This window comes from Syngnathus scovelli, chromosome 4 (genome assembly GCF_024217435.2).
Source record: "Syngnathus scovelli strain Florida chromosome 4, RoL_Ssco_1.2, whole genome shotgun sequence".
In the NCBI taxonomy this organism is placed as follows: domain Eukaryota; kingdom Metazoa; phylum Chordata; class Actinopteri; order Syngnathiformes; family Syngnathidae; genus Syngnathus; species Syngnathus scovelli.
The window spans coordinates 20,799,527-20,815,782 of NC_090850.1; the positions used below are offsets into that span (position 1 = coordinate 20,799,527).

Consider the following 16,256-nt stretch of genomic DNA (forward strand, 5'->3'; position numbering starts at 1 on the left):
AGACAATCTTTTGTGTAATGGCTGCGTTAGAATTGCCCCGCAGCCATTTTAAGTCATCAGGATTTGGAAAATGTAGATAGCGGGGGGAATTAACACCCCGTGTTTGAGTCTCAACGGACAGTTAAACCGGTTTTACAAGCCCTACCAATCACTGCAAATTGTGTGGCGGTGGTATAAGCCACGAGGGAACTTTGGACCCTTTATTTCCTCCCCACCCCCTTACTCCGTAAATGCAGCGACAGGCTACTGCTCACTTCTCATGTACGGGTTATTCTGATCCCTGATTTGGTACGGCGCTAATCGGTCACGGATGTCCGACAATGTGATTAGACCACCCGCAAACCTGCTAGCTGCATTAAAAAAAAAATGAAAATGGAGGCTGATGATTCTTTTTTTGCGTTTTCTTTACCCCATGTTGACTATCCAGTCATCATGTTTTGGGATATGGACAATAAAAGCAAGTTGGGAGCGTTTCAAAACCAACGCCATTTTATTTTTGAGCTTTTTGTTTTGGTTTTATCTTCGATTCCACTTTTAAGACGTAATTTGAGCACTAGGCTCTTAAGGTGGCTGACCACGACGAGTGAAAATGTCAGTAGCCACCTTAACCCGACTAAAAAGGTGACGTGAAGCGTTAACATTCCTGGTTTTTTGACCAGTCTCCCTTCAAGAACCAACATGTCTTTGCGGTTGACAGGTTTCGTCTTCCTGTTGGAGGCTAAGCTCCCATATGTTGAGATCAATTATTTAAAAAGAAAAATAAATCTTGTGTTGTTCTCAATAGTATTATTCTGTCAGATTAAATCATTCTATTTTTTATTTTTTTTACCGATGCGACCGCAGTCAAGTCGCATATATCAATGTCAACCAAAGCCAACATGGCGTTGAGGGCAGTGTGTTAGACTTTGCTCTAGTTTAAAGTCAGGACCCGCACAGCCCCTACACAACCCCGTGTGTTTTTGTCTCAACACATTTGTGTTCCCCCTAACATTGTCAGTTGTTAGAATTGTAAACTACGCCACTGAAATTTGTAAACCTAGTCCATGGTGGACTGGTACAAGAGTTTGCCTAAACCATTTGAGACATTATTTGAAAAGGTCAAAAGTCCAAATAATTGTTTACGTACAAGAAAGATGGTCAAACTATAAAAAAATGAGGAAACCTTGAGCGCTGCAAATGTTTTGGAAGTTAGGAAACCTTCCCTCTTGTTTACTTTTATCAGCAAGATTACTTTGTTCAACTTTGGGCAGTTGAATATCCTCTCCCCCCGCCCACTATAAGAGATTATATACATAGGCAGCTAGCAAGCGGATTTATCTCCCTTTATAGATGTTTATAGTGGCTAAAGGTTAACAGAAGTGTGGACAAATGCTGTACAAAGGTCTGTACGTCCTCCAAATGTACTATAGCGTGTATTTACCTTCACATGATGATCCAATGGTATGTTTTTAAGTGGCATATAGATAAGTGCAAAGCAACAGGGGAAGGGGTGGGGAGCCATTTTCTTCTTAGGGGCTGACATTGAATTTACTTAACAGTTTTTGCAGGTACAAAAAACAAAGTTGGGGTAGGTGAAAATAATAAAAATCCATGTATTAATTTGCAATCGATTCAGGAAATGTGAATCGATTCATCTCCTTCCCATACTTTTCTCCTCCATATTTGTCTTTACAAGCATTTGGTGTGAAAATCACTACATGCAACCTTTTGGCCTGCGGGTCCTTCATTTCAGGCCCTGTAATTTTCATTGACCAATGGGTTCCTGCTCCCCCCCCCCCCCTCTTGACGACCCCCGCCCCGACTTTGCTCCAAAAGGATCTTGTTTTGATTCCTGATGCTTTTATAGGTTTTTGTCTTGAAGGAGACATTCCTGCTCGGCACATACCATGCACCCCTCTCTCTGCCCCTATTTTCCTTCCTTCCCGTCTTGTGGGGCCTTTGCAACCCCCCACTCACAAACACAAGCTCCATCACTACATCTGTGTGTGTGTGTTTGGTAAAGGCTGTTGACCAGCCTGCCCTCTCCTGACAGCGTAGCTACACTCCATGAACTTGGGACAGCCGTCACAGCTGCATTTGGATTGAAGGATTGGTTAGGGGGGCGGGTGGGTTGGACTTCTCGGATCCAGCTGGGTCGGAAGACAAGGGCGGGTGCTGGTGGAGGGGTAGGGGGGCAGATGCAGATGGTTCAGGTCAAATGAAGCTGTTTGACGGTAAAGAAGTGGTTGCTGGTGGAGAAGGGGACGCGGGAGCTCAGGGGTACGATAACTCCAGAGGTTGCGACCTCCCACCCGTAGGAAAAGTTGCATTCCCACAGATTGAGAACGTATTAAATTTTGGAGGTTCAGTTTACCTCTTGTGATAATTGGAGGAAAAACATGAAAGCTCTGTACAAATCTTATGGTTCCGATGAAAAGGTTTTAAAACTACAAATTTTTCCTTTTTCCATTTCACTAAAATGGCGCCTTTTTTTTTCGTAACAACTTGCGATTAGACATTTTAACATCTAACTGCAGGTTTTTCTCACACTCCCTCCACACATTTCACTCAGCCATAGCAAGTCACTTGAGGCATTTCAGTTATGTGGCGTCTCAGTCCAAACACTAGGGGGCACTGTTTAAAGCGCATACATAGATAAGAAGCAAAGAAGAATGTAGAGTCGGTAACCAATTGCGTTTTTTTTTTTTTTTTTCTGGTGCAAATAGTTTGCTTTCTCACAATTGAACCACATTTCTGGTATCAAAATATATTTCAATGAATTGAATTCAACAAATCTGTATTCTGTATTTTCTTGTAGAACGGAAGCGCAAGCTGGGCGGACGAGGCGGACGGTAGCAGAGGACGAGGAGAAGCCTCCAGAGACTTTGCCAAGGTACGACTAGTTTGCTTTAAAAAATAAATAAAGCCCCAATTAAAGGTGCCTAATGGGTCGTTTCAATTTTAAAATGGCTTCAAACCGACCAATCCAAAGCAAAATTTTGCATGATATGGTTTTGTCCAAGTTACTACTAGTAATGGTGTTTCTTCCTCAGTTGTACGAGCTGGATAACGACCCCAAAAGGAAGGAGTTCTTGGATGATCTCTTTACCTTCATGCAGAAAAGAGGTACTTTGCATTTATTTACATGATAATCATATTTAAACGGAATCTGCCGTCTCAAAATGTTTCTGTAGGCAGAAAGTAATTTATGAGTTGTTTGATTTAGTGCACAAATAGGAACTTGAACAAAGGTTTGAATATGAGTGAGACTGGTCTGTTTGTATCTGCCCTGTGATTGGCCGGCGACTGGTCTGTTTGTATCCGCCCTGTGATTGGCCGGCGACCTGTCCAGGTTTTTTTTTTTTTTTTTTTTTAACAACACGCACATCTTTTTTTTTTTTTACAACATGCACATCTATGATTCATCTGAAAGGATTAAGTGTGTGATTATTCCACAGCTCATAATGTTTTTTCCCATGCTATAATCAGGTTGTATAAATATACGAGCGCTTGCGTGATTAACTGCGTTCCGACGAATGATAGCGTCACACGCTATTTTGTAATTTAACTTTCCACTAGTGATCTGATCTACTGATCTGGTCTGACTGGTCTTTAAAAGTCCTCATTTGGTTGGGGGGGGGGGGGGTTGATGAATTAAGACGAGAAGGAGGGACGGAATCTGTCAGGGCCCTGTTAGCGTCGCTGTCCAGCGACAGACGACGGGAGTCGTAGTCTGCTGACCCCCCTTTACGCACGCTGATCCATCACCCCGAGACTCAAACGTCGGCTGACAGCAGATAACCGGCTGAACGCGCCACGCCGGTTTGTGTTGTTCACACCAGCACCATAATAGAATCATCTGTAGCTAAGTTGCAGGTTTGCATCCCGCAAAATGCAAACAATAGTAATGCGAGCGTTTATTTGGTTACGCTACTCGAATGTAGCAGCTACGATGGATTACCGAGGCGGTCGTCAGTGAACTTTTTGTTTAACGACAACCAGAACACAGCTACTGTACGGAACACACGCTCGCTCTTTCTCAGGCTCTCACGCTCTCCTAGTTCATTGTTCACGATTTTACGTTCCCCCTAATTTGACCTAGCGTACGCTCTCGTCACCCCGCCGTTCATGTCAAAGTGTCTGCACCCCGGATCTCCGACTTTCCGGGCATGAATAAATTTGATTATCAAAATCAATTTCACATAATCAAGGCGAAGACATCTAATTCCAGCGGGAAGCTTGGCTCAGATTCCCTGGCAGTGAAGAAGAGGAGGGGTCAGTGGCGGACATTAGAACTGAGTGCTCATCTATAATGGACAAAGGGAAAAAAAAGAATATGGGAGGTTTTTTTTTTTTTTTTTTTTTTTTTCTCCCCCTCACTGAGTGTATTGACTGTGATAATGCTCGTCATTATTTGCAGTGGAAAGGGCATTATTAAACAGCCAGCGCGGGATAAAAGCGAATATCGGCGGCTAAGTGACTTTAATGCAGGCATAGCGGGTCGTTTCAGGGGCTCGGCCGACCTCTTCTCATGGCGTCTTAATCACAAGGGAAACAAATTGTGTGGTGGCTCGGGGCAGGGGGACACGGGGGGGGGGGGGGATCCTCCTTTTGTTTAGTTTTTTACACTTGTCAGAGTAAAGCAGAAGAAGCTCTCTCATTACATCGTGTTACCCCTCCTCTGGTTTCGACTTCAAAGACGTCACTGAGATATTACACTTTTTTTTTTTCGTTTTGGGGCGGGCACTTTTTTTTTTTCATTCATTATTGTCGGTTTCTAAACTAAGCTCTTGCTTGGGAGGCTCTGTCAAGTCATTTGCAATAATTACACACATTTAAAAAAAAAATAAAAAAATATGCCGCATATGCCGACCAGATCACCAAGAATACTCGGTGGGTCATTTGAAAAAACTGAATTATCCCTCAACCCCGAAAAGTTGATCAACCCCTTTAATCTAAATACTTTGACTGACCTCTATGGGCTTGTTAGTCAAGGAGAGGAATCCGCTGATGACTGGAGACAAATGGCCAAGCGCTTTTTCTCACCTCATTCATCGCGGGGGCCTCCAGGCTGCGAGAGGAAAGCAGCAGCGGAAGGAAAACTTACGAGGGATTCCCATTTCCTGCCCCTGCGCTTAAAAACACCCGTGTGTGTGTGTCCGTTTGTGTGTTAATGGCTAAGGAATTTTAGCAGCTGCCTTTGCGGAAAGGAAACCCTTGACGGACTTTTTAATAAGGAAGACGTGTTCATTTCCTCACTTTCTTGCAGGTCGTCATCTCTCGTCCAGTTGCTCCTTTTGTGCTATTACAATAAGTCGTTAAGTCCTGACTTGGCTGTAATTAGCAGTGTGACAAGGTTTTTCCCCAAAGATTAGCTCATGGGGTCCGGAGAAATCTAATTTTTATTTCTATTTTTAAGATTTTATATTTTGTGTGATATTGCGTATGGATTTTTTTTTATTTAGTTTTTTTTCATTTAGTTTTGTTTTTTAAATTAGAGCATTTTTTTAAATAAAATTTGAAATTACTATAATATAATTTAATATAATTAAATTATTGGTTTTAATTTTTTTATTTATTTCATTTTAGCTTAATTTCATTTTCCCAGAAAAATGCATCCTAGCTAATTGTGAGGCGCTTCCTCTATCTTGCAGACCAATTTGGCCACACTGACTGTGCCTTTTGTAAGCCAGCTCCTTCCTGTTTTCAGCCATGTTGCTATGGTAACAGTGCACTGAAGCATGGAATCCGCAAAAAAAAACAATTAGAAATATTAGCACTCCCGAAGACGTAAAATGAATAAATCATCTTTGATGGATAATATGCTAGCCTGACTTGCTTTTTCCGCAAATGTTTTTCAAATATGTCGGAACGTTAAATGGCAAACATAAATCATCCATCTTATTCTAGAGCATTGTCCATTATCTTGAGCAGCCGCTAATGTCCATGTAATCGCCATTAAACATGTAGCCTGGCTTCTGAAGTGGAACATGCCTTCATCATATCCATTACAATTATTTTTTTTTTTTTGGTTGATTGGTTGTTTGGTCCGACAAGACATAATCGCGTGGAAATGGAGCAGGGTTGTTGTCGTATCACCAGGAAGAAAATGAAAGAGTGATGTGGCCAACCGCCTGTCAGCGCTGTCCACTTGAGATGATTAATGGCCGCCGGAGAGACACAGAGCGAGGGCTCTTCTTGAGGGCTCCTCTTGTTCAGCGCAATAACGAGGAACTCCGTGGCGGTAACGAAGGCTAGATACGGCCTAGTGTTACACCAGATCGGGGTTTAACGTAGCCTAGCGCCACGCTAGTGTCACACCGCTAATCGGACGCGCAGTCTCGGCTTAGCGGGGAGCAAACGGCGGGTTATCTGCGCTTTAGAGTTATTCTGGGAGGAGTTACTTTCGAACTGTGCCATGGAGTCATCTTGAAAGGTGTGGAGAAAGGAGGATATCGGAGTGATAGCAGTTTAGCCAGAGATCTTCTGTTCGTCATTTGTTCAGGCTCAAAGCATCCCAAAAAAATGTCTTTGTTTTGAAATACATTGAGGTGTTTCGTGCTTACCCAAATATAAAAACATTCCCATATTGTATTTTTGGTCTTTCTATTGTGGGAAGCGATGGCTTCCCAGCAGGACATTGGAGGAAGTTCCTTAACTGTAACCCTGAGACCATGAGCTCTGTCCACACCAATTATGCCATGAATGGACTCTGGGGGATCAGTGTATGCATTATATTACAAATCCACCCCCCCCCCCCCCCAGTTTGGCTGTATGCCAACCCCCCCTCTGGAAACGGGCGAGGCCTTTGGTGAAAATACAGCACTACAATAGGAAGGTTCTCTGGCCTCATTTGGCCGGCCACTTCTGGAAAAGTAGTTCTTTTCACGCGGAGTTCCCATGATATTACAGAATGGGAGGTGGAAGAGCCAGAATTGATTATCCCCAAGGCCGGAAAAATTCCATTGGGCATTTTGGGGCAGTTGGGGTCAAGGCTTTTTTTTTGGCTCCAAATCCAGACAGTTGCCCGGCCGTCTGCTTTCTCCACAAAAAAAAAAGGACACAAAAAATCTAAAAGGGGTGAGCATTAATTGCTTTCAACACAAAAGAAGTGCGAAGTGAGTGTCTGGTGTTAGACTTTACAACCCGCCCTGGCTTTCCCCCCCCCAAAAAAAAAAACCTTCCACACACACACGACCTCTTGGCTTTGTTGCACCCCGGACACCGCCCCCCGCCGGACCAATTCCAAGTCGTACCCCCGATTCCGACTTTGTCAGACTGTGTGAAAAGCTCTCGTGACAGTTGCTTCCAACACAGCAGGGGAGTGTGACACCAAAGTCGCGGCTTTTTTAGAATACCCTGACATCTGTTTAAGAAATTTCCAGGGCAACTTTGTTGACATTTTTAAAACGCATTCAACCAATTGAAAGTTGAAATAATTTCACGTTGTCTGGCAGGGAGTGGATCATCTTTCCCACGGCACGCGCCAATTTAACGCAAAAAGCAAATGACATTTTTTCCTACCCTTGTCTTTCCTTCCGTCTTCACCCCCTATCCCCCCTCCCCCTCCCTCCTTGTGTTTATTGTGCTACAGTTACAACCACCAACCACTGAAACTTGATAACACCGTGGGGGATCGGAGCGGGCAGTAGGGCATTGGCCTGCTTGTTGGGGGTGTGTGGAGGGGGGGGTTGGGCTTGGATTAAGGGGCCTCCCTCCTGTCCTACACGACATGATTAATGATCTCCAAACAAGCGGGGGCTAACCTTTTTTCCGATAGGCCGCCCGCTTGACGGACAGCAGACGAGGGCCCGAGCGTCGTTGCGTCGGGCGGCGTGAAAAGGTGACGGCGGACAAGGGCGCTATCGAGACGGGCTGCCAAGGTGACAAAAGGGGAGGTCAAGGGAGGCGCACTCGACGAGTCAGTCCGTCAGTCGGTTACTATAATCACGCGTCCATCTTGGAAGAGGGCCACAGGAAAAGGGCGGGGCCCCTTACTACTTTTTAATCAGGCCGCCGAGAGAGACGCCCTAACTGCCGCCCTGTTTGGATCAAAGATTTTCCTACTTTTGAGGCTTTCTTGTGTGTTGATACATTTGAGGAAATAGTTTGTCTTTTTGGTAAACTCCACCCTTGCTGGCAGACAAATTACAAGGGAGGGAATGCGACCAATGGCGGCGGGCGGACGGGGGGGGGGGGGGGTTGGGTCCTGCGTCGTCTTTGTTCAAAACCAACGGAAATGGTGCTTTTCATGATGTTTGTTTTTATATTCTTAGCCACGTTAGATAAAAATCTCCTTGCCAGTCAAGGCTACTCTTTTGTGCCGCTTCCTCTCCTGATCCCTGCCCCTCCGACCCCTCCCCCCCCTGTTTTTTCCTCCTTTACCATTTGTTCCAACGCGCTGCGCTGTCCATCTTTAATTACGACCATACTGTAAAGAGATTTAACTCTCTAAGCCGCCCAGCCGGGAGATTCTTAATCACCCGGTCCCGTAACCAGTCTCTCGCACAGAAGGAAAGGTCGCTGCCGGCGACGAGGTCATCAAAGTCAAAATAACAGTTGGACGCCCGGTTCGTCCCACGCGTCGTGTTTTGCGCTGGCAAAAAAAAAGATGGACGACAATGAATGCATTCATCTACTTCATTTGTTTTCCACTAATGCAATATTAATCAGAAGAGCTTACTGTTTGTCATCGAGTTACCTTTTACACTTGATCATTAAGCATGAAAAAAAAATGACGCGTCGGGCAAATTAGTAAAGCTTCGTCGTCCACTCCAAGCAAATGGAGCCGTGGTTTGCCAATCGCCGCAATCTCATTAGTGGCAAATCAACCAAGATTAGACTTGTTTGGTTTTCTTCACTTTATTCTAGCCACCATAAAGAATGTCCAGAAGTGCAAAAGTTGCACTCACTGCGGTACATTAAATCCAAGAAAAATGTCTTTCCAATCCAAATGGCTGATTTTTTTCTTTATTTAATTAGTTCAAGTTCCTTCTTTAAGGAGTTACTGTTTCTATTTCCCATGATCAGTTCTTGGTACCGTCTTCTCTACCTGACTTGAACGTCGTGCGATGAAAGCGTTGTCCGCACGTGAGCCCACCGTAACTCATACGTGGCTACCGGTAGGTGCTCTCCACGCATGGCCGCCCACCCACGCCACACTTGCTCCTCCATCTGTGTCCTGTGTGTGCTCTTAAAGCAACGCTTCCTGGCCTCCACACCCCTGTGATGGATGGCACCAAACACTTTACGGCCCCCAAAGGAGCCCTCGGCCAGTACAATAGCCCTGAGCTCACTTCCAGCGGCCTCGCATGCAGCAGGGCCAAGGCAACAGAACCCTGAGTGCAAAGGGCCCTAATGGAAAGCGAGATGTTTGAAGCTCGTGAGCTTTGTTGACGCCGCTGTGATTTGTTGCGTGTGTGCATGGATGCAATTAACAGGTTATGTTGGGCAATGTGATTTTTTAAAAATTTTATTTAAGCAACCTGATAAGGTGAAGCACATCGCACCTTACCTTGTGTCTAAATAAAGCTGGCTCGCCTCGCCTTGCCCTCCGAAAGCCAAAAGCAATTACTATCGATGGCAGTTAAAATTTGGACGAATGACCCGCCAGCCCCGCCCCCCCCCCCCCCCGTCTTATCCATACCTTCCTTCTCTTTTAAAGCGCAGTATCGCTTTTTCAGCTCTCGTATTGATCGCTGCAAAGAAGCTTGTCAGTTGATGGCTCTATCCCTCAATCTGGGTGTCTGTTGACTCAAGCGGGTAATTTTCTTTCCAAGGGCCAGTCCGACTCGTCTGACAAGTGACCGTCGCAGTTAGCACCTGCCTGGATCGTCTCGATGAATCAGAAAGTGCTAAAAATGTTCATTTCTTGTCGTAATGCGATTATACAAAGTGGGTTTTATTTACTTCCAGGATTTTTAATCAATAAAATTTTCTGGGCGGCTGTCATCAAGGGAAGCGATGTGCTTTTTTCACTTGCTAAATAGAATACAAACCGTCACATTTTTAATAAAATGGTGAATTATATTTTTACTGGATAAATTATTTGGAGATCTTTCATTTTTTTGCGCGAATTTTTTTTTTTTTTTTTGCAGTGTTTTTATATTATATTTATATTTTGTATATATTATTATTTATTTATATTATACGTGTTTATTTTCTTGTTTATCCCCAAAAACTTTTTGGTATACTCTTAAATCAACCGTGATTTTTTATAATTTTTTTTCATTATAATCCCGTATTATCCCTCCGGCACACCTCGTTGTCTTGTGTTCTACACATTCTTTACATTTTTATCACCAGGCTTTTTAGGTTACTTTCCTCCAACCCGATCTTCCAGTTCAACGTAAATATAGAGCGGAGGTCATCTGGGTGTCGGTTAAATAAAAAGTATTCTTGTTTGTCTGCGCACGTGTATTAGAAATCCAAACCTATGTGTGCGTGCGCTTTATTTTCCGTTGTTTCTTGTCCGACTTTTTATTCATTTGCTCGGATGACTGGAAAATAAGCAAAAGCAGCCATGATGATAGGTTACCGTCAAATATGGCAGTTGGGTGGAGCGACTTGCATTGCCTGCAGCGCTAATTCACGTATGCAGTACATTTACATGACACGTTTTATCTCCAAGCAGTCTTTTTTGTTGTTGTTTAGTTTTTCCCTGATATTCAGATCCAAGTAACGACCAATTGTCATTCCGTCCATCCGTCGTCGCGCGGCGACCCTCCATCGGGGTCTGGTCAGTTGATCCTTCGGGACTTGGGTTACAGTTGAAGAGACCATCTCACTTTTCGCAATCTTTTCAATACCCTCCCCTCAATTCGGTGACCCATCTTCATGACACCAGTACTCGTATTTCTCATTTTCATGCATCGCGGGATCGCTACGTCGATTTCTAGTCATTCGTGGGATTGTGCCATGGAGCCTAACACGGAGTGGGAATAATATCAACGAGGTTCCCGTGCGCTGCGTATCGCCAGCCCACATCTGCTTGCAATATTTTGACACGCCGAGGTTAATAAAGAGAAGGCGGAGAGAAACTACACATAACACCTGTCAAGCAGATCTACGCGGCTCGCCGTACAAGGTCGCTCTCACACATCGCAAAGACACTTTTATGATACAGTCGATTCGTGGATTGTCGTTTTTTTTCTTTTATGACTATTTGAAGGTCGATGCCCTTTGTGGCTTCGCATCCCTTTTTATTGCCGTTCAAAAAATTCTAATCGCACGCCGCCGCTTCTAATCGTGTCATTTTTAGCGGCTTGACAAGCCCTCCCGCAACTTTGTGAGGAGCTCCTGGGGAAATTTACAGCTCCCGACTGTGGTTTTGGAGCCTCGCCAGTATTTTTCACTACCGACTTGACAGAGCAGCTCATTTGAATGTATCAGCAGACTTCCTTTACCGGAATGACGCTGACTAAGAATGTGCTCCCGCCGCTACCTGGGAAAAGCGGTGACTTGTTCCACCACTCGTTCCTCCTTGTGTTTTTATTTGCTCAGTTAATGAAGACCTTAGAGCAAAAAGGCGAGACGGTAAATAGTCCTCGGATGTGATCGGTCTCCATCGCACCCTCGCTGTGCTGTATTACATACATAGAAATTAATTATGGATGCAATTAAGCTACTCCATCTGCCCACCAGGTGGCAAAGACTCGAGTCGGTACTTCCTTTCTCGAACGCCACAAAATGCGCAGTTTTGTTGACAATCATTTTAAATGTATTTTAAGCAGGTGGGAGGAGCGGAACGATCTCACGGCGGTCGGACTCGATGGCAGATTTTCACTCGGCGGGGCGGGTCTGAAACGTGATGAACAGAGGTTGACTGCATCGACCAACATAATATGGACTTAATTAGATGAGCGTCCCTCACGGTGTGTGTGTGTGTGTGCATGTGTGTGTCCCAACCCCCCTCTGTCAGCTGCGGCTTAGAATAGCAGTGCGTCTATAGTGTAGCGTTACATCGAAGCCACCTTATGTGGAGGCTGCACATCGGAGCACTTGATATGAATTGGTGCCAGACCTAAAGATAGCAAATTCCACACACTCCAGCCTTTTTTACCTTTTATGTCCCTGACCATACATTAAAAATAAAACAAACAGTACGTACGCCGAGGCCCCCCGGCAATACGCCGCCCCATCACCCGACTTGTATAAACCAAACAGCCTGGCTCTGCCCGATTTAAAGTAAACTTTTGCCGTGGGGAGTCCAGACGGTGTTTCTCCTGTCAGTGTTCTGCACCGCATCAGCGGAGGCTGTCCGATTAGCGGCGCAAAGATTGCGAGAACGAGAGACGTGGCCTCTGCTTGTAGGGAAGAGGAAGACACTGTTGCTCTCAGACACTTCCACGGGGTTGAGGCTCTGTTTGTGTTGGCTGACACCTTCCTTGAAGCACTAATACACTCCTTCTCCTCCCCCCGTCCTTCCTTGTTTTCTTCTTTACGAGAACCCCCCCTCCCCCTCCCTCCCTCCCTCTCTCCCTCCAGTCTTTTCATTCCATTCATGTCCAGGATGGGAATAATTAACTGTCTGCTGTCCACTGGAGTTGCAAAGATGTAATTTTATTTATTTTTACTCTTTTTATTCGAGTAAAACCTCCCAGTGTTGGTTTGCAACCGGCTCGGCGAAACATTAATTTCCGGTCCGTCACGGGTTTGTCCTTCAATTAATTATTTAAAAAGGGGAAAAAAAAAAAATGTCCAGCATGTAACGTCAAGGGTATTTATCTTACCACCACTACTGGCACCAGGGGACATCCAGTTGATTGATTATGGAAGCCCTTTAATGTGGACAGCTGTTTCCTGCTAAAAAAATAGGTCATGGGTCAAATTAAACGACCTTGTTCCTTTCTTGGGGCGTAAATTGAGATAGAAGGCTTGAACGGTAGGGTGAGAAATGGAATGGGAATGTTTTATTCTGGACTGTAACGAACGATTATTTTAATCGATTAATCTGTCGATTATTTTGTCGATTAATCGATTGTGTGGGGCAGTCACATGTCAGAAAATAGGTTAAATTCCGATTTGATTGTGTAATTTTAAGTTGTCCTTTGCTATCCTTTTTCATAAGTTTGTGCTTTCCATCTCCCAAGATTCTATACATTTTTTAATTTTTAAAACCGAAGTTGTGATCTGAGACCCTTTTTCAAATATTTGGCTGCATGCCTTTGCATAGCTGCACATCATAATTTTTTTTTTTTTTGGTCTCCACCAAAATGAGTCGCGGCACGAGTAAGGATAATTGGTTTGATGATTGAATGGATAGTTGGGAATGTCCATAAATCTAGTTTGGGATATTTTTGTGACTTTAGTGACATGTCTTTTTCACTTCCATCAACGCCGCCTATCTACGAGACTCCATCTATGGTCCCCATATCATTACCAGTCTAGCCACTGGAGGGCCACAAGAGGAAGGACTCGGGGAGCGGTCCAGGAGAGGGGGCAGGGGCGGGGGGGCAAAGTGACCTCTGACCCCAGTGCCATTAATCACTAGGCTCCTGATGGCCGTGTCCCTGGGGGGAAATCAGTCCGGGGCAAAGGATGATGGGAGGTGAAGCCTGCAGCCAATTACAGATGGGCCGGGAGCAGCTGAGTGGACAGATCAGGGCTTTTATAGAGAGATGAAATGAGCACTGAATCTCCACGAGGAGCTCCTGTCCTTCTCCGTGCCACGTCATCACTGACACTAGTAAAAGGAGCAGACGGCAGAAATGGCCGCTTGTGATGAAGAGGTGTTTGAGAGCGCTTCAATTAGCAGCGCAGATGTTGCAATGGCGTCTTGTCGTTGGTCATGTGACTTTTTTTCCTTTCTTGGATTGAGGTGTCTACTGTATTTGCTGTAAAATGGTGACATGCTTGCTTTTCACGTCCCGGCGCCATTGACCGCCGTCCCGTTTTCAAAAACACATCTGTCTTTGTACACGTGAAGTGCGGCGCGAGCTGTTTGCGGCCTCGCGAGCAGCTGGCTAGGCCATCACCATGTCGGGAGGGGGCGGGGCAGGGGCAAAAGCGCCCTTGTGTCATTTGTTGTGGGCTCATTGTTGCGGCGTGAAAACATGGCTTCTTGCTGACCTGCACTTTAATTCACACATCAATAACCCCTGGCTGATCTCTGACCCTGCTGGTTGTACTAATTGTTTGATGCGGGCTTGATGCCGCATCAAATAAGTGACAGCCAAGCACGGTCCACCCTTTTGATCCGTGTTCTGGAAACGTGGCAAAAAGACAATAAAAACACTTGGTGGGAGGGGCAGGGCGGGGGGGGGGGGTCGTTGCCACGTGTATTGTCATCCGCCTCTTGACACTTGTGTTTCTTGTAGGGCTGAGCGATATGACCTTAACATAAAATAGTAGATTTTAAAATTTCCAGTTTCCAACCTTGTTTTTCCTTTGTTGACATAATGTAAATGACAATATTCAACAGATCTACTTTAAAACTGTTGCCAAGCAAGTTTTTTTCTCTCCCTGAGCATTAACTTGCACACCACAGAAATCGTAGAAATGATCATTTTTAGGTCAAATCAGATCACATGTAAAAACGCAGAATCCCGCTTTATTGTGGAAGACACATTCCAGACAACTAGCATTATTTAAAACGCTCACGATCATGTACTTGTATCAATGTCGGTTTGCCGAGCAAGCTGACACTGTTGTTTTGCCTCACGTTAACTAGCTTTGCAGATTAGACCAATGTTTGCCTGCTACGACATTTATCTGCAGCTTCGGTGAGCCAAGCGCTGGAATTCACCTGAAGTTCAACATTTTATTTATTTTATTTATTTTATTTATTTTATTTATTTGTATTCATTTCATTTATTATGCTAATTATTTATTTATTATTTAGTTGTTTTGTTTGTTCATTTATTTGCTTAATACATCCACTTAAGTCGTTTAAAAATGACTTCAAAATACTCTCCATACACTTAAAATAAAATAAGAATAAATTCCTCACATTTCCTTTCATGTTCAAATACATATTTTGAGAGTATCACATTTCAAGACAGCGTATTTAAAAATAGGTTAAGCACTTCTTTTTGTGCAAATATTAGATACGTGTTACCTTTAAACATTATCTGTCACATGTACGTTGTGCAGGCCTTATTGTACAACTATTAGAAATTGATTTGAAAATGTTGACGGAGAAATATGGAGCTGGTCTGATTGACGTGTGAACTCTGTACTTAAAATTTGACACAGACCTTATTTTTATACAGCTTGACAACAGACAGCCCGTATCCACTCCGACCTGCTGTACACACCCCATTGTTGGCGCCTAGAACGAGGAAAGAACATTTCCGGAAAATTCTTTATTGCAATCTCTTCACATGACATGCACGAATGAATGAACCGGCTCCCAGCCCTGCACTTGTACATCTCTTTGCTTTTTCACATGATGACAATCTCGGACAATTCATTGCATGGCCGTGTCACGGGAATCTTGGGAGTGGTTGAGTCCAGAAAGAGCATGTCGCCCCCGCCGCACGTGTCTTAAAGACATGTTACTAAAATGAATCAGGGCTAATCTGGGTGGCCTGATCACGACTATCTGCCAAAGTCATTAATGAGTCCAATTCCAGGTTAAAGGGCTGAAGGATTGGCGGGAATTAAGCGGGCAGGGCCACTCTGCGTAAGAGTGGCCCTCCGTGTGCGCGCCTCGGGCGTGCGGATTTACCGCCGCAATCCTCTAAATGAGCTTCATTATACTGGACGATCCTGCAGGTTCCACCCACTGCTGTCTGCGGATTAGCGGGTTGCCGCACTCCCCTCGACCCCCCCCCCCCCCCCTTCCTCCCCACTTAGGCGTGTTGCACTTTTTGATTCTCTTACATAGTATGGCAACAATTTGTGTCTCTATTTCAAACCAGCAATTAAATATTTTTTTTTAGAAAAAAAGAGATAAAGGGACTTTTTTTTTAAATAGAAAAATACCACTGGACTAAATTTGCTTTTAATATTTAATTAGTTGGGTTTATGTGGCCCAGAGGTTTGGTCACGATCATTAGTCAAGATACATAACACACCGCAACTCCGATCCATTAGCTATATTAGAACGTAGACACTTATGTATTGGTGTGAAACTCGAGGCCCGGGGGGCAAATCTGGCCCATCACATCACATCGTGGCCCACTAAAGCATAGAAAGAAAATTTCATTTTTTTTCTTAATTTTAAACAGGCATTACTTTCCTCCACCACTAGTAGTTGTTTATTTAAATATTTGCTGCCACAATTTCTCATGAATTTCAAATAAAATATGTGCTTTACTGTATTCAACCACAAG

General features: G+C 44.3%; 1 protein-coding gene across 1 annotated transcript in view; it reads left to right on the forward strand.

The window, feature by feature from the left end:
- LOC125966695 (AT-rich interactive domain-containing protein 3B) overlaps window positions 1–16,256 on the forward strand; it is a 42,108-nt gene that overhangs the window by 18,117 nt on the left and 7,735 nt on the right. The window contains exons 3-4 of the mRNA XM_049717105.2: window positions 2,798–2,872; window positions 3,033–3,105. Coding sequence (XP_049573062.1) covers window positions 2,798–2,872; window positions 3,033–3,105 — 148 coding nt within the window. The remainder of the gene's footprint in view (window positions 1–2,797; window positions 2,873–3,032; window positions 3,106–16,256) is intronic.